Below are 20,594 nucleotides of genomic sequence, written 5' to 3'. Positions count from 1 at the left end.
TAAACCACAATTTGTGATAGACCAAAAATATTTTGAATTGGATCCTTTATGTATGCAATTAAAGCTTCATCTGCATACTTTCATTACATTTTAATATTTCCTTTACCACTATGCTACTGTCTCCTTGTGTAATTAGTAATAATGTTACTGGACTCGTAATGCAGAACCCTAACTATGATGTCAAGATAAGAGTTCAAATCTCACACGTCAGCTTATGAAATTTAATTTCAATTAACTAATAATTCTGATATTGAAAGCTCGTCTCCGTAATGGTGATAACAAATCTATTTTTGTTAGTCATAAAAAGTCATCAGGTTTACTAATGTTCTTTAGGGAAGAGAATCTGCCAACCTTCCCTGATCTGGCCCATGTGTGATTAGCAGTGACAGAAATGCGGTTCATTCTTAGCTACCTTCTGAAAGGGCTTATCAAGCCACGCAGTTCAAGAGCAATTAGGAATGGGCATCAAATGTTGGCCTTGCTGTTGATGCCCACATTCTATGAAAGATTTTAAAAATTCCACTGCCATTTTCACCCTCTTGTGAGAAATTTTTATCAACATAATTTTGTATCACTATATAGTCATTGATTTGTGAAAAAAAAATTGAAGGTCATAGAGTCATAGAGGTTTACAGCATTGAAACAGGCTTTTCAGCCCAACTTGTCCATGCCGCCCTTTTTTTTAAAACCCTTAAACTAATTCCAATTGCCTGCATTTGGCCTATATTCCTCTATACCCATCGTACCTATGTAACTATCTAAATGCTTTAAAAGATAAAATTGTACCCACCTCTACTACACTTCTGGCAGCTTGTTCCAGACACTCACCACCCTCTGTGTAAAAAAATTGCCCCTCTGGACACTTTTGTATCTCTCCCCTCTCACCTTAAACCTATGCCCTGTTGTTTTAACTCCCCTCGTTTGGGAAAAGATATTGACTATCTACCTTGTCTATGCCCCTCATTATTTTATAGACCAGTGTCATTTTAAATTATTTTACTGTTGCATTGCACTATAATATGATAGAAATAATGGTTATCATGAAGATTATTGCGATAGAAATAGATTTGTTTTATACATTTGTTGAACAATCATTAGTTACAAATTGATTAACTGATATTTCTGAATAATCGCTGATTATCAACCAAGTGATTTTTGAAATGCATGAATAAATGTTGGAAGTTTACAGAGTTTCTTCTGGTAAAATTTCGTATAGGTAAAAAAAATCAAGATCCAAATGCACTGAGAGTGGGAATTATAAGAATTCTCACAACATCAGATTAAAAGTCCAACAGGTTTATTTGGAATCACGAGCTTAAGAAAGGAATCATCCTTTCCACCTGATGAAGGAGCAGCGCTTCCTCACCTGATGAAGGGGCAGCACTCCGAAAGCTTGTGATTCCAAATCAACCTGTTGGACTTCAAACTTGTGAGACTTCTTACCGTGCCCACCCCAGTCTAACGCCAGCATCTCCACATCGGCAGAGACTGTGACTAACATCTTAGCAAACGCCAACCTTCATTGAATTTATTATTACTATAGCATGGCTTGTGACTTGAGTTTTTATTTTATAATTTAAAAAAATGTAACTTACACAATGAGAAAGTAATTGATCTATCAGTACCTGAACTGAGCAATTTAGGGATTAATTGGATGCAGAGTGGAGCTTTCAGCTCAAAAATACGTTTGGAACCCTTCTTCAAAGAAATTCTCTTAATCTGAATTGGATTTCCTTTTTTTCCTCTTATAAAGTTTGCCTCTACAGTTAATTGGCTTGGCTCAAGATGATAGTTACAAAGGGGAGGCAGAAACCAGTATGAAACAGGAATCAAGGTTAATGAAGGAGGTGGAGTGTTGGACACTAAAGGTAGGTTTGGGATTAGGTTAGATAAATTGGATATTATTGCGAGAACATATAATTTTGAATAAATTATTCTTTTCAGTATAGTGTTTACTCCAGTTCTGATGGTTGGTTTCCATTTTCTATTTGAAATTGGGAGTACAGTATGTGTAGATGTTAAGGAACCTGTTGCTATATAGTTCAGTGAGGATGACTGTTTTAACATACCAAAATGTTTTACAGGCTGTTCAGAAATCTTTACAAAAGAAAACATCAGCGAGAGAAGATGCAGTTGCATCCACAAGTAACCTAGATGAGGTAGTAGAAGTATTTGCGAGTTTCTTAGTCTCTGTCATAATTACAAACTCATGAAACAATTTTATTTTCTTTGAATAATTCAGGCTACTCTAAACATGATAGTTTTTTGGAATAAGAATTATCTATGTTAAACTTTAAGATCGGGCAGTTTGTTGTCAGACTTTTTACAAACTTTAAGATCGTCAGAGAAGTGCAAGAATCTAAAACCTAGTGCAATATTCTTACAAGTATCAACATTATGGAGCAAGGTCTCTAAAATCCAAATATATACCTTGTTTTGTGCCTTCCCATTGACTATTATGATGTCTTGGAAGTAATTCTATTTTTATTCTTCAAGTTCTCACCTTAGATTCCATTTGATAGTCATATATTTGTATGCATTAGTAGTCAAAAAAAATTGGTATACATTTATTTAGAAATAATCCCCAGCTGTTCATGGTGTTTTAACATGCTGAAAGGCACTTTGAATTATAAAGCCTGCATTGATTTGAAACCTGAAGGTTTAAATGTGCAGTTTTGATATTGAACAAGCGCTCAAACAATGTTAATTTTTACTCAGGTGGTTTGGTTATGTTTTTATATATGGCACTTTTGACACCTTGCTAGAATGATGAGGCTCACGGCTCTCTGGATATTATAATAAAGCTGTCAAGATGCAACAGGTGTTGGCAATGTATGGTGAAAAATTGGGCTGCGGCTAGAGTCGCTGCAGCCTAGGGTATTGGAGTCCAGGGTGAGGTATATAATATTCTTGGACCAGGGTATTTTGCTCCTGTTGGCATCAAGCAGGTTTGGCAGTGGAAGCAGAAAATATAGTAAGAAGGATAAAGATGTGTTTTATATCAGCGTGAAAGCTTCCTGCGATCGTACCCTCCCTCCAACAGTAGCAGGAAGTGTTTTCCACTGTTCAACATCGGGATCTTCATTTGAATATATTTGTAACTCGTTATCAGGCTCATAGACCAGAATCACAACCACCGTCAAAAAATCCATCTACGGCGATGTGATGTCAGAAAGGTACGAATCACAGCTGGCTTCAAAAGGTGTACCCCTCATGAGCACTACTCCAAGGGAAGCTTGGAGGTGAGTGCAGCCCTCACACGGTGGCTCCGCTTATTAAAGGGGTTGACTTGGGCTTATCAGCTCTGATAAGGTGTGACCAGACTTTGATTCGGGGGCAATCAGGCTCTGACAGGGTGTGAGCAGACTTTGATTCAGGGGCAATTGGGCTCTGACTGTGAGTGAGCAGCCTTTGATTTGGGGGCAATCAGGGTCTGACTGGGCGTAACCAGCTTTCACTGGGAGTATAAGCTCTGACTGGGGGTGACCAAGCTTGACAAGCTTGGGTGGACTCCAGAGTATTGGGGGGTGAAGGGAATCTGTCTAGTGTGAAAAGCACCATTCCTGAGGTTCCCTACTGCTGCTGGGTCATGGGTTTCTTGGAAGGGCCTCATTGAGAGAAGAGAAGCTTGTTGCAGTGCAGTGGATGGATGATTGTTCTATTCAAATTTAGTGAAAGTTGGGGGGGACACTTCTGGAGGCAGATGTTGACAAGGGCAAGGCTAATGGAAAGACGTGTTGTGATCATTACCCCAGCTGTTCAGTTGTAACTCATTTGACATGCCTGGAGTCATGCAATTATTTTCACTCAAGCACCACTTACGTGGCTGAATGCCATTGATTGTTGCTCAGCATTTACCTCTTGATGCACTGACTTCCAAGATGGCTGACTGCCATGGTGTGCTGTACCATACACCAACTGGGCAGCACACACTCTCTGTGATAAAGATCCCATCATTGGATCAGAACAGTTAACCATAGTCCCTACATTGCAGGAGGACAGTGATGACTTGCAATAGGGACAGCACATAGTTCTTCACAGAAGTTCTGTGAATGTGTGACCCCTGTCTGACTGACTGACAGTTCGATTATTCTCAATGACTAGGATCAAATCATGGAGATGCAGGGGTGAAAGTTTCATCTCTCCTGATCTTGAGTTTTGCTTGCTCATTGAATTGGCAGTGGCACACTGCTGAGAAACACACTCCTAATGATTTTCTGTGTGTTAAGGTGTGTATTGTGTGCAAGACGTTGGAGTAAAGCTTGAGACAATGCATGTGCTTCAGATAAGAGTGCAGAATGCAGTAGAGTAGTCAAAACTGGCCACCCAGTCATGTGGTGTGAGGCCGGGCTGATGTGAGGTGTTGTCAAAGTAGAATGTGAAGTAAGGATTGGACGTCAGTGTTGTGGCCAATAAGTCAATGGGTTTTGAGTGGCAACTTCAGACAATAAATGAGCAAAGAGTGGTCCTTCGGATTCAGAAGTTAACTGTTAAATCTCTCCCTTTGATACTGAACTGAGGAGAACTATTGAAGCACGGAATCTGGTGATTTCATTGTCACTTCTATTTGCTCATGGGCAGGAAAGAAGAAGTAGAAGTCAACTACTCCCGGCTCGACAAAGAAAAGAGCAGATCTGTGAAGAGGAAAGGGTGGTAGGGTCTGCTCCTCCTGCAGAGGATGAACCCTGACAGCCATTAACCAGAGGCACTTGCTAGACCCAGTGTCTATAGACAGTGTCTAATATATCTGAAGATGTCTGAGACATTTGAAGACTAAGCATATCGAGGGAACAGGTTGGTCATCTGCCTTCTTCTGTGGGATTTGGCATCATGGCGATTTGGAGGGCAGCTATTGCCAGTGTCGCTCAATCTTTATGCCAGTGGCTCCTTCCAGGATTCCACAGGTGACTTCTGTGGGATTTTGCAAGCCTCTGCACACAAGTGCATCCAGGAGGTGATAGATGCAATATTTACACGGGTACACGACTTGTCCATTTCGACCGGAATGTTGCAAGCCAGGATGCAAGGGCAATGAGTTTTGTACAAATCTCTGGGTTTCAACAGGTGAAGGATGCCATCAACTGCACTGGCATGGCACTTAGATCTCCAGAGCATCAAGCAGCGAACTATGTAAATCTCAAGGGTGTCCAATAAGGACATCATATGCCTCCTATGAGCACTGATCTCCCATCTGACTGATGGATAAAGCTGCTGTCAAGGTATGGAGCAGTCGCTCATTATCCTTACACTGAAGGAGAATGACAGTGACTTGCAGTGGGGATAATGCATAAATCCTCAGAGTTTCAATGAATGTTGGACTATCATCTGGCTGATAGCAGTTTGTTTGCTATCAATGACTGGGATCAAATCATGGTGATGCAGCGGTGAAAGCTTTATCTCTCCTGATCATACATCATCCTTCTTGAGCTGTACCCTTTCATTTCAGTGTCAGTGGAGGTTGAGGCATATGAGATAGGGGAGCCAAACCAATTCTAGATCCTGTTCTCCTGAACCAAGGTCATCTCTAACTATTTCATAAATGCCATCCTTGATTAACAGTGCTATCTGTCCACCTTTACCCAGCTTCCTGTTCTTCTTGAATGTCATACATCCCTCAATATTCAGGACCTGATTCTCATCATCCTGCAACCATGTCTTTGTAATGACCATTAGATCATATTTATTTACTTCAGTGTACACTATCAATTTGTTTATTTTGTTATGAATGCTACATGCCTTCATATACAGAGCCTTTTGTTTAGTCCTTTTGTTATGTTTATAACATCTAGTCTTGATTCGAGTGCATTTTTATCATCATAGAATCCTCATAGAATCCCAACTGTGCAGAGGGAGGCCATTCAGCCCATTGAGTCTATACTGACCACAATACCACCCAGGCCTTATCCTCACAGCCCTGTGCATTTACCCCAGCAAATCCTCCTGACGCTAAGAGTCAATTTAGCATGGCGATTCCACCTAACCTGCACATCTTTGGACTGTGGGAGGAAACCAGAGCACCCAGAGGAAATCCACCCAGACATGGGGAGAATGTGCAAACTCCACACAAAAAGTGACCCAAGCCAGGAATCAAACCCAGGTCTCATAGTTTTTTTTTCTCAGTGCCTTCATGCTATTCTCAAACCCTCATTTCCCATTTTACTATTTCTACTCCTTCATATACAATGACTGGGATTCTCCAACCTTGTCCATGGCTGTGAGTCTCTGGTCCTGCTGCTGTGAATGGAGTTTTGGTTGAGTGCCACATTCTCTGCTCTTGCTGGCAGTGGTGGCTGTTCATACAACATTGAGAATTCCAGCCTTTATCTTTCCACATTTGATCCTTTGCCATCACTATTTATTGTAAAAACCTCTCTAGCTGATTACGTAATTCACAAAAACATTGATCACCATTTGTTTCAGGTGTAGACTGTCCAGACGGTACTGGTCCAGATGGACTTCCCCAGTACTGGTGCCAGTGCCCCACAAATTGGAACCCACTTCTCTCAGACCAGTCCTTGAGCCATGTATTCAGCTCCCTAATTTTATGCACCCTATGCCAATTTGCAGATAGCTTAGAAATGATCCTGAGATAATAAACTTTGCAGTTCTACATTTCAATTTAATGCCTAGCTCCTCAAACTCTCTATGTAGAACCATTTTTCTAGTTTTACCTAAGTCATTGGTACCTACATGGACTACAACAAATGATTACTCCTCCTCCCACTGCAAGATTCTCTTCAGCTATGAGCAGACCCAGCTGGGGTCACAGCTGTCCAGACTCTTGCTCTTTGCTGCAAAAAACAGTCAAGCCCCTTCAATATACCGTTCCAATTACCACTACATTCTTCTTTGCTCCCTCCACTTGAATGGCTTCCTGTGTCACGGTCATCCACCCTGCAGCCCTCACTCATCCAAAGAAGCTGAGAGAACCTCACACCTCTTGGACAATTGTAGAGGTTCACATTCCTGCATTCCTGTCCTGTGGATTCCCTTACGTGCCACTTGAATAAAACGTTGAACATATTTTAAAATAAATAAATAAAAATATTTTTGAAAGTATTTTATTATTGTCACAAGTAGGCTTCCATTAATGCCGCATTGAAGTTACTGTAAAAGTCCCCTGTCGCCACACTCCGGCGCCTATTTGTGTATACTGAGGGAGAATTTAGCAGGGCCAATGCACTTTAACCAGCACGTCTTTCAGACCGAGGGAGAAAACTGGAGCACCTGAAGGAAACCCACGCAGATATGGGGAGAACTCCACACAGACAGTGACCCAAGCTGGGAATTGAACCCAGGTCTCTGGTGCTGTGAGGCAGCAGTGCAAACCCTGTATATGCACAACACCTTGGTGATATTAGAGGGAATATGGTGTTCCAGTGCAAATTTGTTGCATTAACAACATCATTTGAATTGAATTGACTTGACTATTAAAATAATGTCTAGGAGCTTAGAACTTAGAACATTACAGCGCAGTACAGGTCCTTTGGCCCTCAATGTTGCGCCGACTTGTGAAACCAATCTAAAGCCCATCTAACCTACGCTATTCCAATATCATCCATATCTTTATCCAATGACCATTTAAATGGCCTTAATGTTGGCGAGTCCACTACTGTTGCAGGCAGGGCATTCCACACCCTTACTACTGTCTTAGTAAAGAACTTATCTCTGACACGTGTCCTATATCTATCACCCCTCAATTTAAAGCTATGTACCCTCTCCATCTCCATCCGAGGAAAAAAGCTTGCACTGTCTACCCTATCTAATCGTCTGATCATCTTGTATGCTTCTATTAAGTCACCTCTTAATCTTCTTCTCTCTAATGAAAACAGCCTCAAGGCCCTCATAAGACCTTCCTACCATACCAGGCAACATCCTGGTAAAGCTCCTCCATACCCTTTCCAATGCTGCCACCTCCTTCCTATAATGCGGCAACCAGAACTGTACGCAGTACTCCAAGTGCGGCCGCACCAGAATTTTGTAGAGCTGCAACATGGCCTCATGGCTCCGAAACTCAATCCCTCTACCAATAAAAGCTCACGCACCATACACCTTCTTAACAACCCTATCAACCTGGGTGCCAACTTTCAGGGAAATATGCACATGGACACCGAGATCTCTCTGCGCATCCACACCACCGAGTATCTTACCATTAGCCCAGTACTCTGTATAGCAGGTATAGAGGCCATTGCCAAAATATTGCTGCCATTCATATCAGCTGGATCTTAAGGTTCTGCTGACAGCGCACCCCCCCGTCGCAGGTTTCCTGGGGTGGTGAGTCCAATGGGAAACCCCATTGACAACACTGGGACCATAGATCCGGCCACCTGCAAGCAGTGTGACACCACCTGCCTTGGAGAGGGAGAAAAAAAAAATCCGCCCTGTATGTTCCAATGAATGATGGATTGAATCAACAGCACGTTCCTTCTACTGTTCACAATAGGGCAAAGTGCTGACCGCACGCAACCAGCCCCAGGCGTGTAAAGCTTAGAAACCAGTGTCTAACGTTAGATGTGATTCCGCGATTGGGCAGCACTCACTGAACAATCCTAAGTGCGCTCGGAATTCAAGGGCGGCACTGTGGCACGGTGGTCAGCACTGCTGCCTTACAGCTCCAGGGACCCAGGTTTGAGTCCCGGCTTGGTCACTGTCAGTGTGCAGTTCTCCCCTCACCGTGTCTGCGTGGGTTTCCTCCGGGTGCTCCGGTTCCTCCCACAGTCCAAAGATGCCCAGGCTAGGTTCATTGGCCATGCCAAATTGCCCCCCAGTGACCTGGGATGCGCAGGCTAGAGAGACCAGCCGGATAAATATGTCGGGTTACAGGCCTGGGTGGGATTGCTGTTCGTGCAATCTCGATGGGCCGAATGGTCTCCCTCTGCACTGTAGGGATTCTATGGTTCCATGAATGACATTAACAGCCAATTTTACCCTGTCTGTCAGGGTCATAATGTGACTCATTTATGCTTGCTTGCTAATACAATGTAATTATATTTATGTAGGGCAGTAATACTCATAGTATTACAGTCATTAGCTCATTTGCCCATCATTGTGGTTCACAAGAACCTTTCAGTTAGAAAGGCACACTGCTGGAAATAGTCTGGATTTTCCATTTCTTCATTTAAAACAAGTTACTATCAGCATTAAAATATTGACAATTGCCAATCTTAGGTGACAAGTCAATGTCCTGGAAAGATAGATACAATACTGAACACGTGAGTTACTAAAACTCCAAGACATGGAAATTATTGAGAGGGTAGAAAAACCACGATATTCTGAATTTTCAAACTGAAATATCTGTTTTTTTCAGAGTGCTATGAAGTCAAAAAATACCTCAGAGCAAGTTACAGAAGATGAAGCCTCATCTGAAATTAGGAATAAAACAGGCAATGATCAACAAAGCAATTCATCAGGTAACGACAGGAATAACACCTGTAATGTTAAATGTATTATTGATGTTGTTAATGATTTTGAAGGATGATTGCTAATATTTCAATAAAATGTAGTCAAATATTGAATACATAAAATAGAAAAATCTGAAATACATATTAATGTTCGCTAAAAAAAAGTTATTGTTTTTTAAATTTTTAAATCTTGTTAGAAAAGATTTTTAAGGAATTATAAAGTCTGAGAATACTTAATACTTTCTGAGGTACCTTTTAATCTTCCTTTCAATTTTTATCTGTTCACACTTTTTTGAAGTGCTCTGGGACAGATGTGTTATAAGAACAATGGCAAGCAAATAAAGACCTTCTGTTCCACTTCGGCATCCAATGCATGACACAAAGCTCCTTCCAAAAATCTACCGTTCCTTGGGAAAAGGGTGATTTTGTGGCTGCAAGCCTTGATCCGACCTTATGCTGATTAAAATTGTGGCCCTTGGTCCTCTCTAACCTATTTAATTGCTACTGAAGCTTCACATCACCAACTGGAACTGACCCTGTTCCCTGCATCATCTTATAAATCTCAAATCACGCAGAAGACTCCACTTTTCTCAAATGTAGCATCCCATCTCTTCAAGCCTACATTAATGACTAATATGCTTTATACTGGAAATTAGTCTACTTGTCTTCCTTTTCACCCTTTCCAAAAATCACCTAGCTTGTAAGGAGACCAGAACGGGACATTATTCTAAGTGAGGCCTGACCAAGGTCATGTATCAGGATAAAATAGTATGCTTCATCTCATAATCAGTTGTCCTTTGAATGCACCCCAACACCCTATTTGCCCTAACTATCACTTCACAACATTTCTTACATAACTTTTAAGATGTATGCATTAGAACATCCAGATTGCATTTTTTCTCCACCTTTTAAACATAACTTGCTTTTTGCATTAAGGAGTAACAGATTTGTGTTGTCTGATGCAGCAGAAATTAATTTAAGACCATGAAATATGTCAAATATTCAACAGAAGTGTTTTAATAGAACAATTTTAATTTATTTACCAATTTAAAAAAAGAAGCAATACTGAAGTATGTTCTATTTATTCATTATTTATTAGTGTCACAGATAGGCTACATTAACAATGCAATGAAGTTACAATGAAAATCCCCAAGACACCACACTCCGGCGCCTATTCAGGTACACTGAGGGAGAATTTAGCATGGCCAGTACATCTAACCAGCATGTCTTTCGGACTGTGGGAGGAAATCGAATCACTCGGAGGAAACCCACATAGACACAGGGAGAACATGCAAACTCCACACAGTGACCCAAGCCAGGAATGGAACCCAGGTCTTTGGCACTGTCTTCTGGTGAAGATGCTAGAACTAGAGCAATGCTCCTGAGAGCATCAAGATCTCATTTGGGCATTGTGCAGTGTACACATTATATAGCTTTGGTTTAGTATCCACAATGATTGGATTGCAGAGGGACAGACAGTTGCTACTGAAGCTCTGCATCACCAACTGGTGACCTATGAAAGAAAGAATTTGCTTTCATGTAGTGTCTTTTGCAGTCTTAGGATATCCCAAAGTGCTTCACAGTAATTTAGTTACTTCTGAAGTCGAATGACTGCTATAAAATAGGGAAACCTTGCAGTCATTTTGCACACAATGTCCCATGAACAGCAGTGAGGTAAATGGTCAGATAGTCTGTTTGGTAATGCTGGTTACCAAATACAGGATACATATTGGTTGGGATGCTGGAAGTACTCTCCTGGTCATCATTCTTCTTCAAATTGTGCCATTAGATTTTTGGATCCACCTGAAAGGCTTCAGTCTGAAGTCTCATTCAATTTGTAAAAATGCAGCAATCCCTTAACTGCACTGAAGCATCAGCCTGGACTATGGACTTTGGGCTGGATCTTGAACCCACAATCTTGCAATTCAAGGACAAGAGTGCTATTGACTGAGTCAAGACTAGAACTTTTAAGACTGCCCCCAAGATGAAAAGAGCTGGCAAAGGAAGTTTTGAACTTAGTCTTCTGTGGCATGCCCAGTTATCTAAATTAAGAGGCAAACAGGTCACAGTGCTCCAAGTCTTTGTTGATTGTTGATCAGCCAGCAAAGCTGATTAATTGGACCTGGAGGAGTAGATATTATCTGGGGATGACATTCTTCTCACTCAGCTTCAAATAACCCTGCAAGCCAATACCCTAGCGGGATGTTTTTTTATTGCACAAACAGCGATAAGCTTATTTGTACTGATAAGCCGTGTGATATTAAACGCCAGCGTAACCCTACAGTATTTGGGATCCTTCTTCCTTTGCTGTTAGCAATCTATGTATAATAACATTGCACTACCTTGAAAAAGAGTAGTGGCGTTATCATTCCAGTAAGATCTGCTTTCTGGGGACTTTTTTTCACTAGTATGATAGTAAAGCAGTACCTTACCTTGTTTGAAAGTGGAGTCATAAAATAGAGGAAAAAAGATTAATTAATTGAAGCACAATAATTTAGAGCAGCACTTGATAAAGTAGCTTCTTCATTTGTAGAGATATTAGTTCCGTAGCAGCATAAACAAAAGTAAAAAGATAGAGGACTTAGAGTAAGTTGTGGGCAAGAGATGCATGTGAATGGCCTGGATTTTCATCCCAAGTGAGATCCACCTGAGGTAAAAGACTTCTGAATGGTGGGATATTTGTTCTGGGGTGCGATACAAGATGAAGTCAGATTCACTGCCCTCAGAATTGGCCACTAGAGCTGCTAAATGCCAAGACAGGTTGTTTAAAGGCTCAACTCAATGCTGTGCGATTTTTTTCTGGTTGTTTTCTTAATATCAGGTCCTCTAGTCCTCACTTCTCATGCCAACTCCCAGTTACATACATGCCAACTCATGTCACCCACCCACCCCTGATGGCCTCACACCCTGTATGCCAAGCCATACCTCTCACCATTTAAGAATCTAACTATCTACCCTCAACTTCAATGACATTACCATTGCTGAATCCCCCACAATCAACGTCCTGTGGGGGCGGGGTTACTATTGACCAGGAACTGAACTGGATCAGCCGTGTAAATACTATGGCTACAAGAGCCAATCAGTGGCTGGGAACTGTGAAGAATAACTCAACTCCTGACTTCCCAAAGCCTGTCCACCATCTATAAGAAAACAGGAGTATGCTGGAATACCCTTCACCTGCTTGGATGAAAGCAGCTCCAACAACACTCAAGAAGCTCAACACCATCCAAGATAAATCAGCCCATTTGATTGGCACCTCATTCACCACTATAAACATTTACTCCCCCCATCACCAATGCATGGTGACAACAATGTGCATCATCTACAAGATGCACTTCAGGAACTCACCAAGGCTCCTTCAATAGCACCTTCCAAAATGCAGCCTCTACCACCTAGAAGGATAAAAGCAGCAGATGCATGGGAGCACTACCACCTGCAAGTTACCCTCCAAGCCACATACCATCTTGAACAACGTCACCATGCCTTCATTGTCACTGGGTCAAAATCTTGAGCCTCCCAAACAGCAGCATTATTGCAGTATCTACACCACAAGAACTGTTGCTGTTTGAGAAGGCGACTCATCACCACCTTGTAGAGAGCAGTTAGGCATCATCATCAATTGCTGGCCTAGCCACATCCTATTTAATAAAAAACTTTGTTGCCAACTCATGAGCCCCTACCCACCACTCTTTGCTCTTGCACCATGCCAACGCGTCCAGTATCCAGTGGATAGGCCTCAGAAGCCAGGCAAAGAAAAAGTAAATTCATAAATTTGTATTACAGATTTCACTATATCAAAGAAACTCATGCACGAAAGCTCATTCAATACATATAAATCCCCAAGTACTTAATTCCATATAAAAACTAACCTTTATATTTATAACCCCACATCAAAGATGACCAGTCCTTTAACAAGCTCTTTGAGGTGCCAGTGGTGAAATTACAGCCCCCCACTGGATTATGATAGATTGTGGAAAGTAGTCAAGCATTAATAATGCTATAATAATAGCACTTAGGGTTATATCAACAAACAGCTATTGAAACGTATGGGACGTAGTTTTTTTCAATTCTCAGACACATGCAGGCAGTTTTTTTCCATTTTTAAAGGCTGGCTATTTCACTAACTTGAAAGCTGGACAATTCTACAGACCTTATCTATCTTCCCAAGAATTTATGACTTCTCTAAAGATTTGTAATTCACACAATGCGGGACAAGGATCTTGCTGCTATGAAGATGTGTCTCTTTGAACTGAGAATTGAGTTTGGGGTCTCCCACATGTATGAGTCATGTACCACCCCATTATCAGTGAAAATGGTTTCTGCTGGATATTGGAACAAAACTTGTGGATCTGGAATCTATTTGCCATTTTGAATACATCATGGATCTCCAATTCAGGTCTGTGTGACTTGTTTTCTGATAAGAACGAAGAACAACACAGCACAGGAAAGAGGCCCTTCGGCCCATCAAGCCCGCACTGCCATTTTAACATTGTGAGTGCCCTCTTCTACCTATGACCTTTGTCTATGCCTGTTGGACTCCACAATAAAGGAATTATAACCAGATTGAGGGACAAGTAATTTAGGGACAATTTGTTAACACCAATCAGCCTAAGAGCACGTTTTTGGGATGTGGGAGGAAACCCGGAGAAAACTCATGCAAGCACAGGAAGAATGTGCAAACTTCCACAGACACCGGCCCAAATCCATGTATCTGCACAGCAAACAGCGATAGTCACTGAGCTGCCATGTTGCCCGTCAGCTGGTCCAGTTTAAGCATACACTAACAACGTGAAGCACTAGGCAACTCTCGAAGCAACATCCAAGAGCAGCCCTTGCACGACCCACCGCGTGTATGCCCCTTGTTGGACAACAAGGTGGACCGAATCACCTGTGGATTAAAAGAAATCAGTCAACATGCACAGCTTATGCAGACATTCACGGAATCCCCAGAAGCTCAAATGTAAGAGAAGTGAGCCATAAAATATGTTGGACGGTCCATAGGAATCTATTGATTCCCAGGAACGTCCTAAGGCTTTTGATCCTTATTTAGAACAATCTTTTGTATCCCTCCATCTCTAGTCCACTCATGTGCCTATCTAAGTAAGCCTTAAACAACTCTAGCGTGCCTGCCTCCACCACCCTACTTGGCAGTGCTTTCCAGGCCTCCACGACCCTCTGTGTGAAAAACCTCCCTCTAACATCCGAATTATACCTCGCCCCTCTCACCCTAAGCCCGTGGCCCCTCGTAATTTTTGTATCCAACCTGGGAAAAAGCTTACCACTGTTCACTCTGTCCATACCCTTCATAATCTTATACACCTCTATTAGATCTCCCCTCATTCTCCGTCTTTCTAAGGAGAACAGCTCCAATTTGCTCAATCTCTCCTCATAGCTCAGTCCTTCCATACCAGGCAGCATCCTGGTAAACCTCCTCTGCACTCTCTCCAGGGTCTCTACGCCCTTCCGGTAGTAAGGCAACCAGAACTGGACGCAGTACTCCAAATGCGGTCTAACCAACGTTCTATACTACTGCAACATTAGACACCAGCTTTTATACTCTATACCCCTTCCTATAAAGGCAAGCATATTATAAGCCTTCTTCGCCACCTTCTCCACCTGTACTGCCACCTTCAAGGACTTGTGTACTTGCACCCCTAGGTCCTTCTGTGTTTCTATACTCTTAATAGTCCTACCATTTATTGTATGACTGCCCCCTACATTATTTCTTCCAAAATGCATCACCTCGCATTTATCTGGATTAAATTCCATCTGCCATTTCTCTGCCCAATATACCAGCCAGTCTATACCCTGCTGTATTGTCCGATACTGTTCATCACTATCAGCAAGTCCAGCCATCTTCGTGTCATCTGCAAACTTGCTGATCACACCAGTTACTCCCTCTTCCAAGTCATTTATGTATATTTCAAATAGCAAAGGTCCCAGTACTGAGCCCTGCGGCACACCACTAGTCACAGACCTCCAGCTAGAAAAAGACTCTTCCACTACTACTCTCTGTCTCCTGTTACCAAGCCAGTTCTCAATCCATCTAGACACCTGTCCTTGTATCCCATGAGCCTTAACCTTTTCCACCAACCTACCATGAGGGACTTTGTCAAACACCTTACTGAAATCCATATAGACAACATCCACGGCTCTTCCTTCATCGACTGTTTATGTCACCTCAAAAAATACTACCAGATTCATAAGGCACGACCTCCTCTTTACAAAGCCATGTTGCTTATCACTAATCAGATTGCCATGCTCTAAATGCATATACATCCTATCTCTAAGAATCCTCTCCAACAACTTCCCTACCACTGACGTCAAACTCACCGGCCTATAATTATCCGGGTTATCCCTGTTACCCTTTTTAAACAACGGTACCACGTTTGCTATCCTCCAGTCCTTGGGACCTCTCCTGTGTCCAAAGAAGAGACAAAGATTTGCGTCAGAGGCCCAGCAATTTCATCTCTCATCTCCCTAAGTAGCCTAGGATAAATGCCATCAGGCCCCGGAGATTTATCAGTTTTAATACTACCTAAAAACCCTAACACTTCCTCCCTCGCAGTGGATATTTCTTCTAACGGGTCTACAACTCCCTCCAAGACACTACCAGACAACAAGTCCCTCTCCTTCATGAATACTGACGCAAAGTATTCATTCAGGATCTCCCCCACTCCCTCGGGCTCTAAGCATAGTTCCCCTCCTCTGTCCCTAAGAGAACCGATTTTTTTCTTTAACCACTCTTTTGTTCCTAATGTATGAGTAAAATGCCTTTGGATTTTCCTTAATCCTGTCTGCCAAGACCATTTTATGCCCCCTTTTCGCCCTTCTAACTCCCCGTTTGAGTTCCCTCCTACTCTCTCTGTATTCCTCCAAAGCTCTCTCCATTCCCAGTTGCTTGGACCTAACGTACGCCTCTCTGTTCTTCCTGACCAAGTCCTCCATAGTTATCCACGGCTCTCTAATCCTACCTTTCCCATCCTTCCTCTTAACAGGCACATGTCTGTCCTGCAACCTTGTCAGTTGTCCCTCAAAAGAGTCCCACATGCCAAACATGGACTTACCCTCAAACAGCCTCTCCCAATCAGTGGCTATAAGTTCCTGCCTAAACTGGCTGTAGCTAGCCTTCCCCCAATTTAGCACCCTCCCCTTCAGATAGCACTCATCCTTTTCTATTAGTATCCTGAAGTAGACAGAATTGTGGTCACTATTTGCCACATGTTCCCCTACTGAAACCTCGACCACCTGACCAGGCTCATTTCCCAGAACTAAATCCAGTATAGCCCCCTCTCTAGTCGGGCTAGCTGCATACTGCTCCAAAGAGCCTTCCAGTACACATTTTACACATTCCTCCCCATCCAGACCCCCAGCCCGAGGCACCTTCCAATCCACACCAGGGAAATTAAAGCCTCCCACTACAACAACTCTATTTTTTCTGTACCTATCCAGAATTTCCTTACATATACTTTCTTCCACTTCCCACAGGCTATTGGGTGGCCTATAGTATACCCCCAGCATAGTGATTGCTCCGTTCCTATTCCTGAACTCCACCCACAGTGACTCATTTCCCGACTCCTCTAAATTACCCTCCCTCTACACCGCTGTAATGTGCTCCCTAACTAACAACGCCACTCCCCCACCTCTTTTTGACCCTCCTGTGTCACGCCTGAAACACTTATACCCAGGAATATTTAGCTGCCAGTCCTGCCCTTCTCTTAACCATGTCTCTGTCACTGCAACTACATTTAAATACAGGTGCTGACTGATATGCTATCAAACATTAGTTAATGTTTTACCACACAATTGAGTGGTAAAACTTGAGCTCTAAATTTGTTGGAAAAATATTTTTCTACATGCTTGAATTTGCAACTAAAAATAGCTAGCATGTTCAGCTATCTCCCTTTCACAATGGCACAAGAATTCATGATCAAGATAATTTGATGAAGAAGTGGAAGTATTTTTAGGTGTCAGGGTCACTGGATATTCAAAGAGTAAGTGGCTATTCCATTGTTTATTTTGATTTATTGGTTACTTACTAGGGCAAAGCAATGAAATTCCCAGAAAAGTGTTAGGACCATTGAGAGTGCCAGTGAAAGGAGAAGAAAAACATTCACCCTCTGAAACAATAGAAAAAACAACACAGCAAAGTGATGCAGCAGAAGCTTGGCTACAGCAGGCAAAAAAAGAAGCTGGAATTTCAGGTTCTGATACGGTAAGTGCAGGAGAGCTGAATTCCATTTTAAGTAAAATCTAAAAATCTGAAACCAGGTAAGTATCCATTCACTTAATTTATTTTTCTCTGTTTCCCAGAAAAACTCAATTATTTTCTTCTTCATATGCTATTCTGTGTACAATGGGTAGTATAAATATCAAATCTGAGAGAATCAGAGCAAAGCTTTTTGACTAGAACTTGCACAACTTTTCCTCATTGTGCCATGTGGCACCTGCCTTCCCATATGCATCATGCCCACACAATTACTACCTCTCTCCCTTTCAGGCTCTATTTTCAGATATTTTATCTACATAGTCATGATTGTATGCTGTTCCAATATCCCAGCAAATAATGAGTTCCAGGAAATTATTGCCAATTTTTGTCATTTCTAAAATTTTATCAACTTTCGTTCAGAGGTTTAAAAAATTTTAACTTATAGTTTCAATTTGTCCAGTGTTATGATCCTGGTAGAGTCTAGTAACGTTTTTAACATTTTTTTGTTTGGGAAGCTGAAAACCCAGACATTCACTAAAGGAATGAAGGCACAAGGTTCATGGTTTAAAATAAAATAACTTTAAAAGTAAAGAACTATAAAAACTATAGTCTTATCTCAACTAGCCATGGAATCATAAAATGATCACGGCACAGAAGGATGCTATTTACCCTACTGTGTTTGTGTTGGTCCCTGAAGACACAGTTCACCTAGTTCCACTCCCCTCCATTTCCCCTGTGACCCTGCCTCCACCACACTCTCAGGCTTTGCATTCCAGTATATCAATACTTGCTGTGTAAAGACATTTTTCCTCATGGCTCTATTGCTTATTTTGCCATTTACCTTAAATCTGTGCCCTCTGGTTCTCAGTCTTTCCACTAATGGAAAAATTTTAAACCATCAACTTGACCTCTTATGATTTTTGAATACCTCTATCTATAACATCTTGACCTTCTGTTCTCTAGTGAGAACAGCCTCCATCTCGCCAATCTTTCCACATAACTGAAGCACCTCATCCTGAAACCATTCTCAATAGTCTTTATTGTGCTCTCTCAAATGCCTTCACATCGTTCCTAAAGTGTGGTGCCCAGGACTGGATGCAATACTTCAGCTGAGGACAAACCATTGTTTTATCCAAGTTCAAAATAACTTTGCTGCTTTTATACTTTATGCCATTATTGATAAAAAATAGAATGCTTTAATAACTTTTTTCAACTTGTCCTGCCACCTTCAATGATTTATGCACATATCCCAGCTCCGTCTGCTCCTGCATTCCTTTTAGAATTGTATTCTTTATTTTGTATTGCCTCTAAGTCTTCCAACTAAAATGAATCATTTCACACTTCTTTGCATTGAATTTAATCTGCCACTTCTTTGCCAATCCACCAACGTGTCTGTCCTTCTGAAGCCCTACACCCTCCGCTTAATTCGCAATACTTCCAAGTTTTGTTTCATCTGCAATTTTTGAAAACGTATCCTGTATACCAAGTCTAGGTCCTTAATATATCAGGAACAGCAAGGATCCTAACAGCAATCCCTGGGGAGCCCCACTATATAGCCTAGGATAGATGGATATGTGGGCATGAGAGCCAGATGCTGAATTGAAATAGCAAGTGACTGGCAGGCTGGGGTCATGCCATACTTACAAAGCACATTACAGTCTACTGGATTTAACATTGAGTTCATTCTGCTATCTTACTGTTTGCCACTATTAGCACTCTTCATCCCTTGATGACACTCCCATTTGTTTTATACCCATGACACGTTTGTCAATCTCCCCTTTATCCTGATCCTATCCCTATTCTGCCCCACCTCCTCCACCTACCTTCTTTTAGGTAATTCATTACATTTCTCCAAATCTGTGGAAAGATTATTTGGACTCAAAACATTAACTTTGTTTCTCTTCACAGATGCTGCCAGATCTGATGAGTTTATTCAGCATTTTCTTTTTTTAATTTCAGATTTCCAGCATTCGCAGTATTTTGCTTTTATTAGAAAAAGCACTGTCCAGAGTCCAGGAGAGAGCGAGCATTCTCTGGGGTGGGGGAGAGCACTGTTCAGGCGTGGGAGAGAATGAGCATTATCCAGAAGGAGGAGGGGGGATGTCGCTGAACATGTGGTGGGGTTGAAAATTGCCAGGACAGGGAAGGGTGAATGATTAATGTTGTCTGGTGATTGATGAGGAGTTGAACCTTGCTAGGACTGGTCCTGAAAATTGCCAGGATGGGGAGGTGGATGTGGTTAACATTGTGTGGTCTGAGGAAAGGATCTGAACATTGCCAGGAAGGGGGTTGAACTTTGCTGTGGACTCTGGAATGCTTCAACACTCCAACTGTTTTACTTAGATTTTTACTGGTTTAAATCCACGATAAGTATAGCCGAAGAGCCAAGTCTCCATGTATGTGGCCATCTGATTCCAGTGTCAATGGAATTGCAAGAGTTGCATGGGCAGGAAGCAGTCAGATTTTTAAACTTCCAGCACAAGTAGTGCAGATGTGCATGTGTCAGATCTTCCTCGAGGTCCTAATGCTCAGTTGGAGGTCCCTTCCCATATCGATAGTGCAGAGGAGGTTCACTAGGCTGATACCAGAGATGAGGGGGTTGGACTATGAAGAGAGACTAAATAGACTGGGCCTGTACTCGTTGGAGTTTAGAAGGATGAGGGTGGATCTTATAGAGACATATAAGATAATGAAAGGGTTGGATAGGGTAGAGGTAGAGAGATTCTTCCCAATCACAAAGGACAGTAGGACTAGAGGGCACAGCCTCAAGATAAGGGGGGTGCAGTTTAGAACAGAGTTGAGGAGGAACTTCTTCACTCAAAGCGTGGTGAATCTCTGGAATTCTCTGCCCGTTGAAGTGGTGGAGGCTACCCCACTAAATATATTTAAGTCACGGGTAGATAGGTTTTTGGTAGGCAAGGGAATTAAGGGTTATGGGGAGAAAGCGGGAAAGTGGAACTGAGCCACTTCAGATCAGCTGTGAT

The 20,594-nt window shown here is 42.0% G+C and overlaps 1 protein-coding gene across 3 annotated transcripts in view; it reads left to right on the top strand.

Annotated features, from left to right (window-relative positions):
- Positions 1-20,594, top strand: part of cfap36 (cilia and flagella associated protein 36) — a 105,972-nt gene that overhangs the window by 68,204 nt on the left and 17,174 nt on the right. For 2 of the 3 annotated variants that reach the window (XM_080200407.1, XM_080200405.1), the window contains 3 exons: positions 2,085-2,159; positions 9,308-9,410; positions 17,444-17,616. In XM_080200407.1, coding sequence (XP_080056533.1) covers positions 2,085-2,159; positions 9,308-9,410; positions 17,444-17,616 — 351 coding nt within the window. The remainder of the gene's footprint in view (positions 1-2,084; positions 2,160-9,307; positions 9,411-17,443; positions 17,617-20,594) is intronic. The other variant, XM_080200406.1, reaches the window with a different exon arrangement.

The sequence above is a fragment of the Carcharhinus amblyrhynchos genome, chromosome 12 (genome assembly GCF_965287045.1).
Source record: "Carcharhinus amblyrhynchos chromosome 12, sCarAmb.v2.hapA, whole genome shotgun sequence".
Lineage (NCBI taxonomy): Eukaryota > Metazoa > Chordata > Chondrichthyes > Carcharhiniformes > Carcharhinidae > Carcharhinus > Carcharhinus amblyrhynchos.
Note: the sequence above shows the minus strand (reverse complement) of the source record. Positions and strands in the feature narration are given on the sequence as shown.